The sequence below is a fragment of the Euprymna scolopes genome, chromosome 41, assembly GCF_053919585.1.
Source record: "Euprymna scolopes isolate OS-2025 chromosome 41, ASM5391958v1, whole genome shotgun sequence".
In the NCBI taxonomy this organism is placed as follows: Eukaryota; Metazoa; Mollusca; class Cephalopoda; order Sepiida; family Sepiolidae; genus Euprymna; species Euprymna scolopes.
This window is the reverse complement of record NC_136522.1, coordinates 36,703,143-36,720,875: the sequence shown is the minus strand read 5'-3', so window position 1 is coordinate 36,720,875 and position 17,733 is coordinate 36,703,143. Positions and strand designations below refer to the sequence as shown.

Genomic DNA, 17,733 nt, shown 5'->3' with positions numbered 1-17,733 from the left:
ATGTGATACCCTTAAGCCTTAATGATAGCTCCATGTGATACCCTTAAGCCTTAATGATAGCTCCATGTGATACCCTTAAGCCTTAATGATAACTCCATGTGATACCCTTAAGCCTTAATGATAACTCCATGTGATACCCTTAAGCCTTAATGATAACTCCATGTGATACCCTTAAGTCTTAATGATAACTCCATGTGATACCCTTAAGTCTTAATGATAACTTCATGTGAAACCTTTAAGTCTTAATGATAACTTCATGTGATACCCTTAAGTCTTAATGATAACTTCATGTGATACCCTTAAGTCTTAATGATAACTTCATGTGATACCCTTAAGTCTTAATGATAACTTCATGTGATACCCTTAAGTCTTAATGATAACTTCATGTGATACCCTTAAGTCTTAATGATAACTTCATGTGATACCCTTAAGTCTTAATGATAACTTCATGTGATACCCTTAAGTCTTAATGATAACTTCATGTGATACCCTTAAGTCTTAATGATAACTTCATGTGATACCCTTAAGTCTTAATGATAACTTCATGTGATACCCTTAAGTCTTAATGATAACTTCATGTGATACCCTTAAGTCTTAATGATAACTTCATGTGATACCCTTAAGTCTTAATGATAACTTCATGTGATACCCTTAAGTCTTAATGATAACTTCATGTGATACCCTTAAGTCTTAATGATAACTTCATGTGATACCCTTAAGTCTTAATGATAACTTCATGTGATACCCTTAAGTCTTAATGATAACTTCATGTGATACCCTTAAGTCTTAATGATAACTTCATGTGATACCCTTAAGTCTTAATGATAACTTCATGTGATACCCTTAAGTCTTAATGATAACTTCATGTGATACCCTTAAGTCTTAATGATAACTTCATGTGATACCCTTAAGTCTTAATGATAACTTCATGTGATACCCTTAAGTCTTAATGATAACTTCATGTGATACCCTTAAGTCTTAATGATAACTTCATGTGATACCCTTAAGTCTTAATGATAACTCCATGTGATACCCTTAAGTCTTAATGATAACTTCATGTGAAACCTTTAAGTCTTAATGATAACTTCATGTGATACCCTTAAGTCTTAATGATAACTTCATGTGATACCCTTAAGTCTTAATGATAACTTCATGTGATACCCTTAAGTCTTAATGATAACTTCATGTGATACCCTTAAGTCTTAATGATAACTTCATGTGATACCCTTAAGTCTTAATGATAACTTCATGTGATACCCTTAAGTCTTAATGATAACTTCATGTGATACCCTTAAGTCTTAATGATAACTTCATGTGATACCCTTAAGTCTTAATGATAACTTCATGTGATACCCTTAAGTCTTAATGATAACTTCATGTGATACCCTTAAGTCTTAATGATAACTTCATGTGATACCCTTAAGTCTTAATGATAACTTCATGTGATACCCTTAAGTCTTAATGATAACTTCATGTGATACCCTTAAGTCTTAATGATAACTTCATGTGATACCCTTAAGTCTTAATGATAACTTCATGTGATACCCTTAAGTCTTAATGATAACTTCATGTGATACCCTTAAGTCTTAATGATAACTTCATGTGATACCCTTAAGTCTTAATGATAACTTCATGTGATACCCTTAAGTCTTAATGATAACTTCATGTGATACCCTTAAGTCTTAATGATAACTTCATGTGATACCCTTAAGTCTTACTGAGTATTTTATGGGATATCGTTAATTCTTACTGAGTATTTTATGGGATATCGTTAATTCGTAATGATTATTTTATGTGATATCGTTAATTCTCAATGAGTATTTCATGTGATATATTTAATTCTTAATGACTATTTTATGTGATATCGTTAATTCTTAATGACTATTTTATGTGATATTGTTAATTCTTCATGAGTATTTTATGTGATATATTTAATTCTTCATGAGTATTTTATGTGATATATTTAATTCTTCATGAGTATTTTATGTGATATATTTAATTCTTCATGAGTATTTTTGTAATATCATTAATATTCAATCATTATTATATGTGATATCGTTAATTCTTAATTATTTTTTGTGATACCGTTAATACTTAATGACTATTTGATGTGATATCTTTAATTCTTAAGGATTATTTGATGTGATATCTTTAATTCTCAAAGATTATATTATGTAATATTGTTAATACTTAATGATTATTTTATGTGATATCGTTAATTCTTAATGATTATTTTATGTAATATTGTTAATACTTAATGATTATTTTATGTAATATTGTTAATACTTAATGATTATTTTATGTGATATCGTTAATTCTTCCTGACTATGTTATGTGATGTCGTTAATTCTTCATGACTATTTTATGTAATATCGTTAATTCTTAATTAGGATTTTATCTGATATCTTTCATTCTCTATGATTATTTGATGTGATATCGTTAATTCTTAATGATTATTGTATGTGCTATCATTGAGAATTAATGATAACGTTTTGTGATATCGTACATTCTTAATTACTATTTTATGAGATATTGTTTATTCTTAATGATTATTTTATGTGATATCGTTAATTTTCATGATTATTTTATGTGATATCGTTAATTTTCATGATTATTTTATGTGATATCGTTAATACTTAATGACTATTTTATGTGACATCTTTACTTCTTAATGACTATTTTATGTGATATCTTTAATTCTTCTTATTTTATGTGATATCGTAAATTCTTACAGAAAATTTTATCTGTTATCGTTACTCTTTATGACTATTTTATGTGATATTTTTAATTCTTAATGATTATTTTATGTGATATTTTTAATTCTTAATGATTATTTTATGTGATATCGTTAGTTCTAAATGATTATTTTATTGGTTATCGTTAATTTTTTACAATTCATCTCAATTTCATGTAATATTTTTTACTCATCATCTCAATTTTATGTAATATTTTTTACTCTTCATCTTAATTTTATGTAATATTTTTTACTCATCATCTCAATTTTATGTAATATTTTTTACTCTTCATCTCAATTTTATGTAATATTTTTTACTCATCTCAATTTTATGTAATATTTTTTACTCATCTCAATTTTATGTAATATTTTTTACTCTTCATCTCAATTTTATTAATATTTTTTACTCTTCATCTCAATTTTATGTAATATTTTTTACTCTTCATCTCAATTTTATTAATATTTTTTACTCTTCATCTCAATTTTATGTAATATTTTTTACTCATCTCAATTTTATGTAATATTTTTTACTCATCTCAATTTTATGTAATATTTTTTACTCTTCATCTCAATTTTATTAATATTTTTTACTCTTCATCTCAATTTTATTAATATTTTTTACTCTTCATCTCAATTTTATGTAATATTTTTTACTCATCTCAATTTTATGTAATATTTTTTACTCATCTCAATTTTATGTAATATTTTTTACTCATCTCAATTTTATGTAATATTTTTTACTCTTCATCTCAATTTTATGTAATATTTTTTACTCATCATCTCAATTTTATGTAATATTTTTTACTCATCATCTCAATTTTATGTAATATTTTTTACTCATCATCTCAATTTTATGTAATATTTTTTACTCTTTATCTCAATTTTATGTAATATTTTTTACTCTTCATCTCAATTTTATGTAATATTTTTTACTCATCTCAATTTTATGTAATATTTTTTACTCATCATCTCAATTTTATGTAATATTTTTTACTCATCATCTCAATTTTATGTAATATTTTTTACTCTTTATCTCAATTTTATGTAATATTTTTTACTCATCATCTCAATTTTATGTAATATTTTTTACTCATCATCTCAATTTTATGTAATATTTTTTACTCTTTATCTCAATTTTATGTAATATTTTTTACTCATCATCTCAATTTTATGTAATATTTTTTACTCATCATCTCAATTTTATGTAATATTTTTTACTCTTTATCTCAATTTTATGTAATATTTTTTACTCATCATCTCAATTTTATGTAATATTTTTTACTCATCATCTCAATTTTATGTAATATTTTTTACTCTTTATCTCAATTTTATGTAATATTTTTTACTCATCTCAATTTTATGTAATATTTTTTACTCATCTCAATTTTATGTAATATTTTTTACTCATCATCTCAATTTTATGTAATATTTTTTACTCTTTATCTCAATTTTATGTAATATTTTTTACTCATCATCTCAATTTTATGTAATATTTTTTACTCATCATCTCAATTTTATGTAATATTTTTTACTCATCATCTCAATTTTATGTAATATTTTTTACTCATCTCAATTTTATGTAATATTTTTTACTCTTTATCTCAATTTTATTAATATTTTTTACTCTTTATCTCAATTTTATGTAATATTTTTTACTCTTCATCTCAATTTTATGTAATATTTTTTACTCATCATCTCAATTTTATGTAATATTTTTTACTCATCATCTCAATTTTATGTAATATTTTTTACTCTTTATCTCAATTTTATGTAATATTTTTTACTCATCATCTCAATTTTATGCAATATTTTTTACTCTTTATCTCAATTTTATGTAGTATTTTTTACTCTTCATCTCAATTTTATGTAATATTTTTTACTCATCATCTCAATTTTATGTAATATTTTTTACTCTTTATCTCAATTTTATGTAATATTTTTTACTCATCATCTCAATTTTATGTAATATTTTTTACTCTTTATCTCAATTTTATGTAATATTTTTTACTCTTTATCTCAATTTTATGTAATATTTTTTACTCATCATCTCAATTTTATGTAATATTTTTTACTCATCATCTCAATTTTATGTAATATTTTTTACTCATCATCTCAATTTTATGTAATATTTTTTACTCTTTATCTCAATTTTATGTAATATTTTTTACTCATCATCTCAATTTTATGTAATATTTTTTACTCTTTATCTCAATTTTATGTAATATTTTTTACTCATCATCTCAATTTTATGTTATATTTTTTACTCATCATCTCAATTTTATGTAATATTTTTTACTCATCATCTCAATTTTATGTAATATTTTTTACTCTTTATCTCAATTTTATGTAATATTTTTTACTCATCATCTCAATTTTATGTAATATTTTTTACTCTTTATCTCAATTTTATGTAATATTTTTTACTCTTTATCTCAATTTTATGTAATATTTTTTACTCATCATCTCAATTTTATGTAATATTTTTTACTCTTCATCTCAATTTTATGTAATATTTTTTACTCTTTATCTCAATTTTATGTAATATTTTTTACTCTTCATCTCAATTTTATGTAATATTTTTTACTCATCATCTCAATTTTATGTAATATTTTTTACTCATCATCTCAATTTTATGTAATATTTTTTACTCATCTCAATTTTATGTCATATTTTTTACTCATCTCAATTTTATGTAATATTTTTTACTCTTCATCTCAATTTTATGTAATATTTTTTACTCATCATCTCAATTTTATGTAATATTTTTTACTCATCATCTCAATTTTATGTAATATTTTTTACTCATCATCTCAATTTTATGTAATATTTTTTACTCATCATCTCAATTTTATGTAATATTTTTTACTCTTTATCTCAATTTTATGTAATATTTTTTACTCTTCATCTCAATTTTATGTAATATTTTTTACTCTTCATCTCAATTTTATGTAATATTTTTTACTCATCATCTCAATTTTATGTAATATTTTTTACTCATCATCTCAATTTTATGTAATATTTTTTACTCTTTATCTCAATTTTATGTAATATTTTTTACTCATCATCTCAATTTTATGTAATATTTTTTACTCATCATCTCAATTTTATGTAATATTTTTTACTCTTTATCTCAATTTTATGTAATATTTTTTACTCATCATCTCAATTTTATGTAATATTTTTTACTCATCATCTCAATTTTATGTAATATTTTTTACTCTTTATCTCAATTTTATGTAATATTTTTTACTCATCATCTCAATTTTATGTAATATTTTTTACTCATCATCTCAATTTTATGTAATATTTTTTACTCTTTATCTCAATTTTATGTAATATTTTTTACTCATCATCTCAATTTTATGTAATATTTTTTACTCTTTATCTCAATTTTATGTAATATTTTTTACTCATCATCTCAATTTTATGTAATATTTTTTACTCTTCATCTCAATTTTATGTAATATTTTTTACTCATCATCTCAATTTTATGTAATATTTTTTACTCATCATCTCAATTTTATGTAATATTTTTTACTCATCATCTCAATTTTATGTAATATTTTTTACTCTTTATCTCAATTTTATGTAATATTTTTTACTCATCATCTCAATTTTATGTAATATTTTTTACTCTTTATCTCAATTTTATGTAATATTTTTTACTCTTCATCTCAATTTTATGTAATATTTTTTACTCATCATCTCAATTTTATGTAATATTTTTTACTCTTTATCTCAATTTTATGTAATATTTTTTACTCATCATCTCAATTTTATGTAATATTTTTTACTCTTTATCTCAATTTTATGTAATATTTTTTACTCTTCATCTCAATTTTATGTAATATTTTTTACTCTTCATCTCAATTTTATGTAATATTTTTTACTCTTCATCTCAATTTTATTAATATTTTTTACTTTTCATCTCAATTTTATGTAATATTTTTTACTCTTCATCTCAATTTTATTAATATTTTTTACTCTTCATCTCAATTTTATTAATATTTTTTACTCTTCATCTCAATTTTATGTAATATTTTTTACTCTTCATCTCAATTTTATGTAATATTTTTTACTCTTCATCTCAATTTTATTAATATTTTTTACTCTTCATCTCAATTTTATTAATATTTTTTACTCTTCATCTCAATTTTATTAATATTTTTTACTCTTCATCTCAATTTTATTAATATTTTTTACTCTTCATCTCAATTTTATGTAATATTTTTTACTCTTCATCTCAATTTTATGTAATATTTTTTACTCTTCATCTCAATTTTATTAATATTTTTTACTCTTCATCTCAATTTTATTAATATTTTTTACTCTTCATCTCAATTTTATTAATATTTTTTACTCTTCATCTCAATTTTATGTAATATTTTTTACTCTTCATCTCAATTTTATGCAATATTTTTTACTCTTCATCTCAATTTTATGTAATATTTTTTACTCTTCATCTCAATTTTATTAATATTTTTTACTTTTCATCTCAATTTTATGTAATATTTTTTACTCTTCATCTCAATTTTATTAATATTTTTTACTCTTCATCTCAATTTTATTAATATTTTTTACTCTTCATCCCAATTTTATTAATATTTTTTACTCTTTATCTCAATTTTATTAATATTTTTTACTCTTCATCTCAATTTTATTAATATTTTTTACTCTTCATCCCAATTTTATTAATATTTTTTACTCTTTATCTCAATTTTATTAATATTTTTTACTCTTTATCTCAATTTTATGTAATATTTTTTACTCTTCATCTCAATTTTATGTAATATTTTTTACTCTTCATCTCAATTTTATTAATATTTTTTACTCATCATCTCAATTTTATTAATATTTTTTACTCTTCATCTCAATTTTATGTAATATTTTTTACTCTTCATCTCAATTTTATGTAATATTTTTTACTCTTCATCTCAATTTTATTAATATTTTTTACTCTTCATCTCAATTTTATTAATATTTTTTACTCTTCATCTCAATTTTATGTAATATTTTTTACTCTTCATCTCAATTTTATGTAATATTTTTTACTCTTCATCTCAATTTTATTAATATTTTTTACTCTTCATCTCAATTTTATGTAATATTTTTTACTCTTCATCTCAGTTTTATGTAATATTTTTTACTCTTCATTTCAATTTTATGTAATATTTTTTACTCTTCATCTCAATTTTATGTAATATTTTTTACTCTTCATCTCAATTTTATGTAATATTTTTTACTCTTCATCTCAATTTTATGTAATATTTTTTACTCTTCATCTCAATTTTATGTAATATTTTTTACTTTTCATCTCAATTTTATGTAATATTTTTTACTCATCATCTCAATTTTATGTAATATTTTTTACTCATCATCTCAATTTTATGTAATATTTTTTACTCATCATCTCAATTTTATGTAATATTTTTTACTCATCATCTCAATTTTATGTAATATTTTTTACTCTTCATCTCAATTTTATGTAATATTTTTTACTCTTCATCTCAATTTTATGTAATATTTTTTACTCTTCATCTCAATTTTATGTAATATTTTTTACTCTTCATCTCAATTTTATGTAATATTTTTTACTTTTCATCTCAATTTTATGTAATATTTTTTACTCATCATCTCAATTTTATGTAATATTTTTTACTCATCATCTCAATTTTATGTAATATTTTTTACTCATCATCTCAATTTTATGTAATATTTTTTACTCATCATCTCAATTTTATGTAATATTTTTTACTCATCATCTCAATTTTATGTAATATTTTTTACTCATCATCTTAATTGTATTGAATATTGATAGTTCTTATGATCAATTTTTATTTCTTTCTCCTGTCTTTTTTTAAAAATTAAAATGCCACTGTTTTCCCATGATGTGCATTGGGAAAGATCTCGTCGGTTTAATAAGACTCTTCTCTCTCATATATAGTTTTTGTAGCCTAAATACAATTTTTTATTATGTGTGTATATATATAATATATATATATATATATATACACACACACACATACATATATATATATGAAGAGAGAGGGAGATAGAGAGAGAGAGAGAGATAGACAAATTTGGGAAACGTGTGCTTTCATTATATGGGAAATTTGCAAAACCTAGAAGATTTTGCCGAGGAGAATTTTCATGTGGCATTTGGTTTTTAATTTGCAATCTATAACTGAATTTCAACCTGTTGAAGAAATCCATGCAGAAATATACTGATTGCAAAAGTTATTGTCACTAAATCTGCTCAGCCTTTAAAAACGGCTTTAAAATATTCTTAAAAAAAACAAGATAACATAAAAGCACTAATTGAAAGTGTAAATACCAGAAATGAATATATTAGTCATAAGATGCTATTTTGAAAAGTAAAATTTAAATTATTTAATGTCGAGTACATACACATGATAAATATATTAGAAACTATTCTTTTTCTTCTAGAGTGAAGTTGAAATTTGTGTCAGTGTGTGCTCCAAAATTGTGCTACTTTATAATGACGTGAATTCTGAGAAAATCATTTCAGTTGTTCTACTGACCTGCATAAACGGCAGTAAATAATATTTGAGCGAGCAATGTCAGGAAAATCATCTCTGGAAGTAAATAAAATGTTTTGATAATATGAAGGATGAAGAATACAATATACAAAATCATTAAAAAATGAAGGGCAGATAACCATAGAACTTAAAAACAAATCTAGACTAAAGAAACTAGAGTCAGGTGACTCCAGAATTAGTTACAATAATATAAACAAATTGTCATTGAGGCCCCGTGGAAATTACATTTAAACGTAAAAGTTACATTTACACGTGAAAATGGTATCATTATTTTACAACCACTTTTTTACAACCTTTTTTTACAATCACTTTTTTTACAACCATTTTTTACAACCACTTTTTACTACAATCACTTTTTTTACAGCCACTTTTTACTACAACCACTTTTTTTACAACCACTTTTTTTACAGCCACTTTTTTTACAGCCACTTTTTACAGCCACATTTTTACAACCACTTTTTTACAGCCACATTTTTACAACTACTTTTTTACAACCACTTTTTTACAGCCACATTTTTACAACTACTTTTTTACAACCACTTTTTTTACAACCACTTTTTTTACAACCACTTTTTACAACCACGTTTTTTACAACCACGTTTTTTACAAGTGAAAGATTTAAAAACCGATCCATGTAAGAAACAAGCATTTAATGCGGCAGTGCAAGATGCAAGGGTTGATTTACTTAACGCAGTCAAAAATGCAAGAATCGATTAACATTTAATTTGCTTGTGCTAGATCGAATCCTGCATTTTAAATTTGAAGGATTAAATTCCATAAGACATGGGACTTTAATTTGATGCAGGATTCCATTCACGTAAGAAATGGACATTTAATTTGGCAATGAAAGATGACAAAATGGCAAGAATCGATTCACTTCATAAATAGGCATTTATTTTTTTACTGAAAGATGCAAGATTCGATTCATATTAGAAATGTGCAATTAATTTAGTTGTGCAAGACGCAAAAATTTATTAACGTAAGAAATGGACATTTAATTTGGTCGTGCAAGACGCAAAAATTTATTAACGTAAGAAATGGACATTTAATTTGGTCGTGCAAGATGCAAAAATTTATTAACGTAAGAAATGGACATTTAATTTGGTCGTGCAAGACGCAAAAATTTATTAACGTAAGAAATGGACATTTAATTTGGTCGTGCAAGACGCAAAAATTTATTAGTGTAAGAAATGGACATTTAATTTGGTCGTGCAAGACGCAAAAATTTATTAACGTAAGAAATGGACATTTAATTTGGTCGTGCAAGACGCAAAAATTTATTCACGTAAGAAATGGACATTTAATTTGGTCGTGCAAGACGCAAAAATTTATTCACGTAAGAAATGGACATTTAATTTGGTCGTGTTAGACGCAAAACTTTATTCACGTAAGAAATGGACATTTAATTTGGTCGTGCTGGATGCAAAACTTTATTCACGTAAGAAATGGACATTTAATTTGGTCGTGCTAGACGCAAAAATTTATTCACGTAAGAAATGGACATATAATTTGGTCGTGCTAGATGCAAAACTTTATTCACGTAAGAAATGGACATTTAATTTGGTCGTGCTGGATGCCAAATTTTATTCACGTAAGAAATGGACATTTAATTTGGTCGTGCTAGATGCAAAAATTTATTAACGTAAGAAATGGACATTTAATTTGGTCGTGCTAGATGCAAAACTTTATTCACGTAAGAAATGGACATATAATTTGGTCGTGCTAGATGCAAAAATTTATTCACGTAAGAAATGGACATTTAATTTGGTCGTGCAAGACGCAAAAATTTATTTACGTAAGAAATGGACATATGATTTGGTCGTGCTAGATGCAAAAATTTATTCCCTTAAGGAATGGACATTTAATTTGGTCGTGCTAGATGCAAAACTTTATTCACGTAAGAAATGGACATTTAATTTGGTCGTGCAAGATGCAAAACTTTATTCACGTAAGGAATGGACATTTAATTTGGTCGTGCTAGATGCAAAACTTTATTCACGTAAGGAATAGACATTTAATTTGGTCGTGCAAGATGCAAAACTTTATTTACGTAAGGAATGGACATTTAATTTGGTTATGCTAGATGCCAAACTTTATTCACGTAAGGAATGGACATTTAATTTGGTCGTGCTAGATGCAAAACTTTATTCACGTAAGGAACAAACATTTAATTTGCTTGTGCAAGATGCAAAACTTTATTCACGTAAGGAATGGACATTTAATTTGGTCGTGCTAGATGCAAAAAATTCACGTAAGAAATGTGCAATTAGATTTACGAATCGATTAAAGTAACAAATAGTGATTTACTCCTGCCAAGGTCAACATTTCGGTTTTCAATTTAACAGTTATTTTTTCAGATAAAAACAAAATAGAACGTGTTCCCCCGGTCCAAGTACCCTATATATCCAGGTGTAAACCTGAAAAGTAAATATTCATAGGGGAGTTTTGATAGAGACGTTTCACAGATACATAGACAAGGTGAGTTTATATATATATATATATATATACTAGCAGGTGTGCCCGGCGTTGCCCGGGTGTTTGGGGGTGTATGCTGAGCAAAAAAGCTAAAAAACAAAAAAACGGTTAATTTTTTAAAATTTGACCCCAATTATGACCCCTTAAAATTTATAGTTTGGGGCTTAAATCAAGTTATTAAGTTAGATCCATGTTCAAGGAACCCATATCTAAAATTTCAAGTGTCTAGACCTTAAATTGTCGGAGGAGTTTGGTAGAGTTCTTAAAGATCCAATTGTTAAAATTTGACCCCTTAACAGCAAAATTTCTGGCTGACCCCCGTCACATCGATTTTCCCAAATCTCAGCTCCCTGTATTTCAAATTTTGAGTCTATAGACTAAAAATTGACAGAGTTATTGCGTAAGGAAATGTACACAGACACACACAAACACGTTCAGTTTTATAGATATATAGATAGATAGATAGATGAAACAAAAATATATACGTATACATAAATATATATGGAAACGATTTTGGGTTAATTGTAAGCTTTTTATGCAAATATTCCGCAAGTATAAATCATGTAGAATATCTGCATGAATATAATTACCCGTAATAGTTAACTAATGTTAGAAATTTCAGAATGCAAGGGCGATAACCGCGTGATTGTAGATCACGCGATTAATTCGACCAATGGTATTGCGTTGATTCAGTTGCTGCGGAGGATTCAGAATTGGCGGGAATTTTGTGTTTCAAAAAACAGATTCAACTCTGCGTCGAAAAAGACGGACGCACGTAATCTAGCTCCGTGCCTATTGAACTAAGGCATTGTTCTAAAACAAGATTCAACTTGACGTCGTGCCAAGCAGACGCGCGTAATCTCGCTCTATGCCTAATTGAACTAAGGCATGGTTCTACCCCATTTATTCTCCGCTCATTTAAATGCGGATATTAGCCGGAGGCTAAAATGTTCTACGGATTAATTACTTCATCATCTCTACCCGCAAAGGGGCATATTATTTTATGATCATCGATCGCAAAGTGCATTGATCGTATCGACAGTCTGGAAGGATTTCGCGAACCCTCAACCAATTCTACGAGCGGCCGAATCTACCAGCATCTTCACAAGAAGAAAACTACCGACGCCTTTCAAGGCATGAACTACAACTACCATCGCCTTTCTAGGCAAGAACTACCCGCCATTTGGCAGAAGCTAAAGAGGGCACTCTTTTGCAATATGGACTCCTTTTTTACCCTTTTGTAAATAAAATTATTCTTGGATTTAAGGTGAGCCTTTGTTGCTTTTTCTGAGTCTCTTTCATTCTGCCATAGGCAAAAACGGGTAAGATAATTTCTTACACCGTTTTTATTGCAAAAAGATATTCCTCCCCCCCCCCTCAAAATTTTCTTTTCTTATGAGTAATAACGTTTTATTGCATAAGATTTTCATAAAGGAACTTATTCATTGAAAATAAATATTCCTTCAATAAATTGTAACTGAAGTTCATTGAAAAAAATAAATATTATTTCATGTAAATTTTAAACTGAAGTTAATTCATAAAAAAAAAATATACCCTTCAAATATTTACGATAATTGTAATCGTTTAAACAAAAAAAATTATATATTGATTCTTGAATTTATAATTGATTCATTGTTGAAATGTGTTGTCGAATGTTAGTCTGAACTGTTCTTATGGGTTTAAATTCCTTGTTCATTGAGAGTTTCGAATTTTGTTGACGTTAGAGACATAATAATGGCGTCGCCTTTGAATGCGTCAAGGCGGGAAAAATTCCCGCCAAACATGTCGGGTTCGTTGAATGCTGGAACCCTCGTGGCGAAGAATTCGGAGCCAAAACAAATCAAGTCCTTTCAGAGTAATAATAACTCTAAGTCTTTCGTCAAAAATGGCGAAAATAAATTTTGTAAATTGTGTCAGGTTAATGGTCACCTGACAAAAGTTTGTTCTAAATTTCCAAATTCGGAATGTAAAATTATTTGAGCGAAAGAATTAAGATTATGTCTCCGGTGCCTCGGTGAGCACTCAGAGTCCAGTTGCAGGGGGGTTAAGGGGTTCCCCTTCCCTTGCAGTAATTGTGGTCTAAAAAACCATTATTCCTTAATATGTCCAAAAGAATCTAAGTCCTTTGTGGGACGTACTTTCGTGGCGGATCAGGACAAGAGTATTAGTCCTGTAATCAAGATATCTATGAAGGTTAAAGGGCACCCGGTTTATTTTTTCTGTCTGATAGATACGGGTAGCCAAAAATCCTTTTTCTCTAAAACAATTCTGGACCGGTTGATTCAAAACCGTAACCTAAATCCTGAGACGGTACAAATGTCCGTCAATACCCTCGTGGGGAATAAGTCCTTACGTCTTTCAGAGCTGGAAGTGTCTATTAAATTGGGACATCAGCGTCCTTTTTATCATTCCGCATTGTTTGCTGAAAATTTGAAATTGAAATTTAACGTAAATAGGTTCGATGAGATTACGTCGAATTTAACTAAAAAAGGGTATAAGTTTTGCCCTGGTTATTCTGAACTAAACGGTTCTAACATTCTCGGTATCATTGGCCTGGATCTTATTCCTAGAATCCATAATCTCAGTTTAATTAAGTGTTTGGGAGGTTACGCTTGGAAACTCCCCAATTATATCATTCCCTTCGGTGAGGGGTCAAATTTTTTAAACAAAAATGATAAGGCTGTGGAAAAATTGTCAGCCTTCGATCAAGTTATTAAAACACTCCCTATGTGTCAGTCATATTTAATTGATAGTGTATTAAAGCCAGTAGCATCTTACGAGGATGTGCTGCAACCTTTTTTTGACGGTCCTGCTGTTGAACATGGAGTAGAAAAGTTTTTTTCTCTGGACTCCATAGGTATCGAGGATGCCAACCAGTTGTCTTCAATTGATAAAGAAAAAATAAATGCCTTCGAAGAGGCTATAGTTCTCAAGGAAGGAAAATATTACGTCGAGCTGCCTTGGGAGCATGACAAGCTTCTCAAGGTGGAGTCCAATTATGTGCCTTCACTGCGAATAATGCATAGGGTGGCCCAGTCCTTGGAAGGAAAGGGACTGTATAACGATTATATACAGGTCTTCTAAGAATACGAAGACTGTGGAATTATCGAACCTTTCTCTGTTCCCCATGGAACTTATGAGAATTATAAATGGATTCCCCATCGGCCAGTAATTAAAGAAGGTCTGGGAATAACTACAAAAATCCGCCCTGTTTTCAATTGTTCGTTGAAACGTAAAGGTTGCGTTTCGATTAACGACGCTGCTTATTCGGGTGTTAACATGACTGCATTGTTGCTAGATATTCTACTAGCTCTCCGAAAAGAAAAATATGTGCTTTTGGGCGATTTGCGCAAAGCTTTTTTACAGATCAGGTTAAAATCTATTGAAGATAAAAATAGATTTTGTTTTTTCCTCAAGGTAGATGGCAAATTGTGCGCCTACCGTTTTAATACTATTATATTTGGGTTCAATGCCAGCCCTTTTATATTAAGCTTTATACTTAAGCATCATGCCAAAAAATATGAAGCCGATTTGGCTTCACATTCGATTTCCAATAAATTTTATGTTGACAACTTAGTTACTACTAATAGTGACCGAGATACTCTAACCCATGTGTATAATAAAGTCCGCGACAGACTCGGAGAAGCGGGGTTTGAACTCCAATCCTGCAACTCCAATTGCACGAGCATACAAAATAAAATGATGGAAGACGGTACTATCTCGTCTTCTTCCCCCAACTTTGAAAAGGTGCTGGGGTATCAATATTCTGTTGAAAGGGATACCCTTAAACTTGCTCCATCTGTAATAGATGGCAATGCCAATACCAAACGCAAGATATTATCTCAAGTCTCAAGTCTATATGATCCATTATCTTTACTTCTTCCTGTCACCGTGCAGGGGAAGATTATTATTAGTCAACTGTGGAAAAAGGAGTTGTCTTGGGATCAACAAATCCCTGAAGAAGTTAAGGCCACGTGGCAAGCACATGCCAACGAGCTGAATTGTATAGGGGACTTTGAATTTCCTTGATGTACTCTCCTAGCGGAATCCCGTTGAAATTATTTGCTTTAGCGATGCTTCTAAGCACGCTTATGGGTTTTCCGTGTATGCGAAACAAGGTGCTCAGTGTTCCTTGATATTCGCCAAGGCAAAAGTGGCACCCATCAATGGAAAATCACCACCTGTTTTGGAATTATTAGCTATATTTCTAGCGTTTAAAGTTATTCCACAAGTTTTGGGTGCTCTAGCGCCCATCAATATCAAATCCTTTTTTGTCGTGTCTGACGCACAAGGAGCCCTGTCATGGATTTTGAATGAGAAGGCTGCGAGAAAAAATATATTTGTAGAAAATCGCGTGTCAGACATTAATAAGTTCATTGAAAACATTAAACTTAAATATGGGATAAACTCTAAATTTAGATATGTTCTTTCGTCGGATAATCCGGCTGATCTTTTAACCAGAGGTATTACTGCCTCTAAGTTCAAACAATTTTTAAAATTTTGGACCTGCGGACCAGACTGGCTTAATCAAGTTGAGATCAGCTGGCCCACGTCCCCCTTGCCTTGTCTTAACAATGTTAACAGGAAGATGGTAACATGTATGTTTTCGGATGAAACTGCTTCTAACGAGAATCACTTACCAATTAAAATATCTGATTTTTCCTCATTAACTAAGGCTATTAATGTCTTAGAAAAAGTTGTGAGATTCGGTGATAAATTACGTCACCGAAAGACTGACACCGTCAAGAGAGCTAAATTGTTGCTCTTCTCTCATTTACAAAGGGAAGCGTTTCCCACAGAACTTGCTTATTTGCAACAACCCTCTAATAGGGCTGCTCCATCAAGAGTTACGGCCCTTGGGTTATTCCTAGATAGGGAGGGACTGATACGGACTCAAGGACGTATTCAGAACTCCGAGGTTTTTCCATATGAAGTGAAATTTCCTATATTATTAGGAAAAAATACCCACCTGACCAAATTGGTCATTATTGAAGCTCACCAGAATTGTTGTCATATGGGAGCAAATTCAACCCTTAGCAAGGCGAGGCTATCGGGTTTTTGGATCCCCCAAGGGAGACAGGCGGTGAAGTCGGTTCTCCGTGACTGTGTTATATGTAAGAGAATTAATTCTCTACCGTACAAAGCACCCTCTGGGTCTCAACTGCCTTCTGAGAGAGTAAATTTTGTCCGGCCCTTCAAATGTGTAGGGGTGGATTTTACTGGACATTTTTTTGTCAAAAACAATAATGAGGATGTCAAAATGTACATCCTACTGTTTACTTGCATGAGTTTACGTGCCATACACTTGGAATTGGTACCGGACATGAGCGCAAGATCCTTCTTGTTAGCGTTCGTTAGGTTCACCAACTTATTTGGTGTACCAACTCATATGTATTCCGACAATGCTAAATCTTTCATAGCGTCGGGTATTATATTATCAGACATATTTGTGTCTGATGAATTTAGAGAACATTTCAAATCCACTACTATTGTTCATTATACAATTCCCCTGTACTCTGCATGGCATGGTGAAGTATGGGAGAGATTAATTAAAATTGTGAAACAGTCTTTCCAAGTTGTTGGGTAGGAGGAGGGTCGGTTATTTCGAGTTCCTAACCGCCCTTTCAGATGTTCAAAAGGCCATAAATGATAGGCCACTAACATTTATTTCAGCTTCTGATAGAGGCCTTGATGGGTTGACTCCCAACCATTTTTTGCAGACAGGATATCATCCACGCCTGCTTATCAATCTTAGCGGTTCAAAGGACCCTTGTCCAGAACCTCCAAATAGAAATTCGCTCTTACATTCCCTTGAAATGAGGGATGAATTTGTCAGTAAATTTAAACGTATTTGGCATAATGACTACTTGCTCTCAATTAGAGAAGTAGACGCCCACATTACAGAAAATGAAACCTCTAAAATATCAGAGGGTGAAATTGTTCTTATCAAAGCTCCTAATAAGT

General features: G+C 28.7%; 1 protein-coding gene across 4 annotated transcripts in view; it reads right to left on the bottom strand.

Moving 5' to 3' along the window:
- Positions 1–17,733, bottom strand: part of LOC145266475 (neurotrypsin-like) — a 219,882-nt gene that overhangs the window by 181,486 nt on the left and 20,663 nt on the right. For all 4 annotated transcript variants that reach the window (XM_080122166.1, XM_080122169.1, XM_080122168.1 and 1 more), the window contains exon 2: positions 9,277–9,330. In XM_080122166.1, coding sequence (XP_079978292.1) covers positions 9,277–9,328 — 52 coding nt within the window. In that variant the 5' untranslated portion in view covers positions 9,329–9,330. The remainder of the gene's footprint in view (positions 1–9,276; positions 9,331–17,733) is intronic.